Genomic DNA, 6,607 nt, shown 5'->3' with positions numbered 1-6,607 from the left:
AATTTTAATATTAAACTTGCTGTTGTGAGGGCCCTGCTTAGGCCGATTGATATGCTTAGGATAGCCCAATACAGTTATCTTTATTTCTCTTTTAACGGAGACATTAAGTTTCTTTGTGCTAGGCAGGGGATGTTTAGTCAATTGTGGGGGTTGCGCATTGCTTTCATCTTTCAACATCTCTGAAACTTGCCAAATAGCATGAAGCAGGTCTTTCTCTTACTTCTAAATGGCATACATTCAAAACCATTTCAAATCTGACAATACCTAGTGAAAGTGAAGGCAACAAAAGACAAACAAGAGCGATGATTTAGTGATAAATGAGAATCGGCACAAGGTAAGACATATCTTTTCTGTACAACAATTTCTGGCACAAAGAAGAGACCAGATTATTTTTCAAGTAAAAATAAGTTTATGATACCAGCCCAACCAATTATTTTCGGGATTCGAACTTGATCCATAGGCCTTCAACAGCTTTGATCTGAAACCTGTCCTTGGTAAAGGGATAAACTGTTTTCTCACAAGGTACAGGAGTTAAAGTCTGCAACATGGCAGCCAAGGCAACCTTTACTTCCAACAAAGCGAGTCGCATTCCAATGCAGTTCCGCGGACCCTGAGAAAAAGTAGATCAAAGAAACCCACTGTCAGCATCAAAAGTGTTACACTTTATATAGATTAGATCATAAATTTGGAAACATACTTACGAGTACATAAAGTACATAACAAACTTCTAAAAAGCTGCAGGCTGCGTAAATTAAAAAAAAATAATTAATTGGACTGATACCATAAGAAATGAACAACAATTGGAGCAAACAGATCAACAGAAAATAGAGATAGAAACTAGAAGGAGAAAATAGAAGTTGTTTGGACACATCCTGAGAAAACTGAAAACAAGCATTACCCACCCAGCCTTAATATGGAACCCACAAGGACAGAAAAATAGAAAGGAAGACCTAAATGTATTAGGGATGAGGGACTTAGATTCAGACCTGAAGGAGATGGGATACAGCTGGACAGAGGTGGAGGCTATTATAGCCCAGGACAGTAGTACACGAGGAACTCTTGTTGGTGTCTTAGGCTTAGGCATGGAGTGAGAAAGACATGATGATGATGATGATGATGATGATGATGATGATGATGATGATGATGATGATGATGATGATGATGATGATGATGATGATGATGATAATGATGATGATGATAATGATGATGATGATGATGATGATGATGATGATGATGATGATTAACCCATTTATCTTTGTGCTATCACAATCACAGTCTAGTTTTCTGAAACATCTCTGTAACCCCACTGTGACCTCTACAATGACCCCAAATAGGTCAAACAGTTCGAAATTGATGCTACAGACTTCACTTTTACCAACAATTTCTTCCCTTTTTACATGCATTACATAATCTTTATCACATATGTGAGGTAGCGTGGTGGAATCAGGCTCTCGTCAATTTTTGGGCATGTAGAGTTATTGGTATCGTCTTAAAGCTTGTTCACTTGTCTTCATTTGGATGAAAAAAAATCCATTTATCTTGAATACTGGTCGAGATATTTGCGAATGAAGGAGGTGTGGGTCACCCGTTTTCAGAGGTAAAATTAGTGAGAAAATGGCCGCCAAAGATTAGTTATTTCCTTAGCTTAAAAGTCCGTGGCAACGGAAAATTTACATTTATTGTACCTTTAATCAACGTTTTTCAGAAAAATCCACTCAGAAATGAGTTCTTTAATGGGCATGAAAGGTGTTGAACCAAAAAACAAAAATTTGATAAAAATTCACAAACCTGTAGAAAAATGTAAGTTTCTTCACTTTGATTATTTTGACGAGAGCCTGATTCCACCCCGCTGCCTCACATATTGTTTAACCCTTAACGTATTTGATGAAAGGAAGGGAAAATAATTTCTCTTCTAACCAACCTGTCCAAAGGGCAAGAAGGCGTATGGATGACGTCCAGCTTTGTTCTCTGGAGTGAATCGTTCGGGGTCAAACTTCTCAGGCTCCGGCCACAGGTCAGCGTCATGATGAATAGCACACTAGACAAAACAGTAGAGAGGGTAAGAGTTAGATTATGCTGATCCAACTGTTACTGGTACTGCTGCTGCCGCTGAAGAAGAAGAAGAAGAAGAAGATGATGATGATGATGATGATGATGATGATGATGATGATGATGATGATGATGATGATGATGATAATGATGACACCAACCTTATCCAAGTCTCAAGTATATACAGTGCAATCCTGTTATAAGGAGAGGGAGGGGACCGGTGCGAAATGTCCGTTATAGCAGGATTCTCGTTATAAGAAATCCAGTAATAAATTCAATGGAAATAATAAAGTAGGCGTAATCTATGAGTTTGTTGTTCTGTTTATTTCTTTTTGTTTGATCTTGACACTGTTCAACATGATCTCTTGGTCTTACTTGATCAAAAATCGAATCGGGTTTCTTTCTCTGGCGCTACCGATGTTGACAGCACGGCATTAGCGATAAGAAAGAATGCGCTCTGTGTTAACTCGCCCGCTGTGTTGTCCCCCACCCCACCTCACCCCGTGGTGTGTTACGTCTGCTTGCGCACGTTACATACACGTTCACTCCATCCATCACAGCATTGTGACCTCTCCATCGCGTGTTTGTCTGATTGTGCTATAGCAGTATTTTATTTACAAAGATAAAGAAGGGGAAAATGGGGTTTTAGAATAGTGTCTTTATAACAGACCTCTCGTTGTTTCAGGACTCGTTGTAAGTGGACTCCACTGTATTCTTTTTCTACTTTAAAACACGACGATGATGATGATGGTGATGATGATGGTGATGATGATGATGATGATGATGATGACAGTGATGTGACACTGGCATTTTTATGGCACTTACAAGGTTATTAGATAATGATCAGTCGAAAACAAACATGTTTTCAATTCACACAATCCCAAAAGCATTCACCCATATATTTCACATGAAAATGTGAGGATTCTGTTGAATCAGATTACTGTTTTAAAGTTTTTCCTTGACAGATAGGTTCATATATTATTCTAATATGAACCAAAACATGGACAATTTTCATAATTTTATGTCTGGATTTAGGTAAGTGGTCTTCATTACATTTCTGTCTCTTTACTTACCACAGGGACCGAGACATTCATTCCCGCTGGAATCTTTATTCCTTGAATTTCAATGTCCTTATCGCAGATCCTATCCAAAATGTATCCTGGTGGGTACATTCTCATAGCTTCATTCATGCACATTTCGATGTAGGGCAGAGATTGGACAGAGTCATAATCTGGAAATTTCCCTTCAAGCACTTTGTCCACTTCCTTCTGTGCTTTTTTTAGACAGTCAGGGTTCATGCAGATCAGGAACATGGTGAAGGACAGCACAGTAGCAACGGTATCATAACCAGCTAGGAGGAAGATAAAGGCCTGGCCCTGGAAAATGCAGCAAATTATAGTATAGCAAGTTTTAAGAGTTAATTGATGTGGGGGTAAGGCATAACAGTCAAGTAAAATCAAACAAATAAGTACCAGCAGTTTAATTGATGTTAGGTCCTCTTTTGCATCTGGAGACAGGTCATGAAAAGTGAAAAATAATTCTCTGTAACAAGCATACTACAATAACAATAGAATGCATAATATAGTGTTCTATCCCATAATAAATCTGAATTTGTTTCCCCCCACAGTCCTATTAAGATAAGGAAATGCATAATCTGGAAGAGAATGACGTTACACAGAGTGTACTCGTCATCATCATCATCATCCAGTGCCAAATCTGCGACAGACATCGGCGATCATAGTTTTCCATTCATTCCTTTGCTCGGATGCTCTTAAAAAGCTACATTTCCCTGATCTTTCCGTTACCCATTTGTTTAGGTTCCCTAAGTATGTTGTTCTGGGCCTACCCCTGCCTCGCTTGCCCTCAATTTTGCCAGTGAGAGTTAGATGTTCTAGACCCTTATGTCTATTCAGGTGTCCCAAAAACTGCATTTGTCGTTTCCTGATTGTTTTTAACATTGAGCGTCCCACGTGGGCTTCATCAAGCACTTCCTCATTTGACTTCTTTTCCTTCCACGATACTCTTAGCAGTCTCCTAAGAAACCACATTTATGTTGCCTCTATTTTATTTTCACTGTCTTTAGTGATTGTCCAGCATTCACAGCCATATAGAAGGGTTGACCAAACATAGCATTTCAGGACTTTCATTTTGGTGTTCATTGAGATGTTTCTATTTTTCAGGATTGGGCTCATTTTTATTGAAACTAACCTTAGCCATTGCAGTGTACTCGTACTTGTCACACAAGTGCATAATTAAAAAGAAAAGAAAGCTTTCTTTTGCCGAAAAATCCCATCGAAAAATGATACAGTGAATTCCACTTTTCGTATTTTGCCCCTCGCTACCCCTTAAACTAAAATCGCATCCAGCAGCTCATAAATTTCTTCTACTTCTTTGCCCAGGATTGTTCTAAACAACATTCAAGTTAAAAATATGGCAGAAGCACATTGCTTCTTCAAAACTATGAGACACTACAAATTTCGACATAACAACCCTTTCTTTTACTGGCTACATGAACACATATATAAATAGAAAGAGAAACAGTATTTAATTCTCTCACCTGAATATCTGAATAGCTCAAAACTTTTTTTGTTTCTGTCTTGTGCCCATTTTCCTGTTCCTCATTTACGGCCCGATTTCCATGTTCAGTATGGTCTTCGTGCTCTGCATCCAACATTATTTGTATGAAGTCGCTACGTCCAGAAGCTCCATCTTTTTCATGTTTCCTGCTCTCCAAAGCCTTGTCAATAAAACGAGTAAAGAATTCTGTGGCATCTTTTGGCATCAAAGTTATACCTAGGAATTTAAAAACTGGTCTCAAGAAGTTTAGAAACATGGCCAAAAAAAAGAAACGCCCTTTGCCCTCCTTAATACCTTTTCCAGCCTTGGTAAATTCATCCTCTCCTTCCTTGAGTGAGTTAATCTCGACACCAAAACCTGTACTGGCAATCATATCCATTGTATAAGCTGACAACAGATCTCTCAGTTCCACTGGTTCATTTCTTTCATGCTTCTCCTTAAGATGCTCCAGCAAGAGTTGGGTATTGCGTACAATGTGTGGGTACATCTTGCGAAGTTTGGTCGTGCTAAAGCTGGGGCTTACTGTGGCTCTGACAGTTTTCCAGTGATCATCTGGGAAATTCAAGATTAAATTGTGGTTATTTTCTTAAATATACTAAATGTAGTTTATTTGTGTTTTCTTGCTACATACACGTTTTTACCAACACTGTCATCAGACATTTTTAGATGCCATTATTTATAATGAGTTTATTTATAGACAGATCTAAGTGTTTGAGTCCTGTTTCAATTACACAAGAGCTGGGAGGACAATTGGACAATTAAAATAACATTCATTCTATTGGCTTGAGCCCTCTTCAAGCTCAGTTGGCATCATGCTGAAAGTTTAAGAATTCTTAGCATTGTTTACCAGGACTTTGTTATATTAGATATTTTCTTGGCAGTCTATCCACTTGCTTCATTCCTTTTGGAGGTGGGAATTAGATCTGAGTATCATGTTTAAAAAAAAAAATAGACTGAAGTGTTGAATAGGACATAACTTATATTGTACCATATTTATTGCTTCAGAATGAACAAGCATGAGAACGCCTTTCTGCTTATATGAACAAAATATAGGGCCTACACTATTGAAGGTGCACGTTTTTGTATGTTGTAAGCATAAGTTTTGCAAACCGCACACGATGTGTTTATAGATCTATGTTTGTGATCTATGTGTTTATATGTGTGTGTCTGGGTAGATGTGTGCTTGCGTGTGTGTTAGTTGTAAGTTAGTCTGTGCCGCAATAGGGCAGAAAACATGTTTAGGAGACAACTTTTGAATAATTGCACAAATGTCACCCCAACATAAATTCTTCAATAGATTGTATGGTAGTTTCTTTCGCTGTTAATTTATCACTCAGCGGGGTTCTCTGAAAACAAGTACATGTATTTCATGATGCTGCCTTTAGCCCAATACATGTATAATTTCCTTGATAAACAACATTTTTGGCTATTTATTCATTTTCCATACCTTTAAGTTCCATGAGTGAACCACCCAGTGGGGGTTCTATGTCATAGGTTTGTCTATTGACGAAATTGTTGAAGTGCTTAACACAGATGTCCCTGATCATATCGATGTCACAGATTACCAGGACAGGCAGTTTCGCACGGAACAACCCATACACCTGAAAACACATGGGACTCGGGAAATATTTACAAGCGTCTCTGTTTGTGTGTGTCTATCTGTCTGTCTCTCTGTCTGTCTCTCTCTCCCCCTCCTCTCTCTCTTTCTATCTGTGTATCTCTTTTTTTAAATGTCTCCTCCCCTCCCTTTCTGTCTGTCATACTTATAAGTTACACATGCACAAATGCATGCTCATACACTCACTGTATCTTTCTGTCTGTTTTCCTTCCTGTCTTTCTCACACACACACACACACACACACACACACACACACACAGACACACACACACACAGACACACACACACACACATGCACACACACAACACACACACACATGCACACACACACACGCACACACATGCACACACATGCACACACAC

The 6,607-nt window shown here is 38.6% G+C and overlaps 1 protein-coding gene across 1 annotated transcript; it reads right to left on the bottom strand.

The window, feature by feature from the left end:
* Window positions 1-415: 415 nt before the first annotated feature.
* Window positions 416-5,329, bottom strand: LOC101859773 (cytochrome P450 3A41-like). Its single transcript, XM_013080222.2, has 4 exons — window positions 4,607-5,329; window positions 3,123-3,425; window positions 1,922-2,038; window positions 416-610 (listed from the first exon to the last, which is right to left on the bottom strand). The coding sequence occupies exons 1-4, from the start codon at window positions 5,111-5,113 to the stop codon at window positions 431-433; spliced, it is 1,107 nt and encodes a 368-aa protein (XP_012935676.1). The 5' UTR covers window positions 5,114-5,329; the 3' UTR covers window positions 416-430.
* Window positions 5,330-6,607: the final 1,278 nt, after the last annotated feature.

This window comes from Aplysia californica, unplaced genomic scaffold (assembly GCF_000002075.1).
Source record: "Aplysia californica isolate F4 #8 unplaced genomic scaffold, AplCal3.0 scaffold00079, whole genome shotgun sequence".
Classification (NCBI taxonomy): domain Eukaryota; kingdom Metazoa; phylum Mollusca; class Gastropoda; order Aplysiida; family Aplysiidae; genus Aplysia; species Aplysia californica.
This window is presented reverse-complemented; position numbering and strand designations above follow the sequence as displayed.

Excerpts from the sequence above, each read along its gene's own strand:
- LOC101859773 (XM_013080222.2), bottom strand. The coding sequence starts at position 5,113 with ATGTACCCACACATTGTACGCAATACCCAACTCTTGCTGGAGCATCTT. Across the intron at positions 3,426-4,606 it reads TGAGCTATTCAGATATTCAG|GGCCAGGCCTTTATCTTCCT; the intron begins GTGAGAGAATTA and ends TGCATTTTCCAG. Across the intron at positions 2,039-3,122 it reads TGAATGTCTCGGTCCCTGTG|TGTGCTATTCATCATGACGC; the intron begins GTAAGTAAAGAG and ends TGTTTTGTCTAG.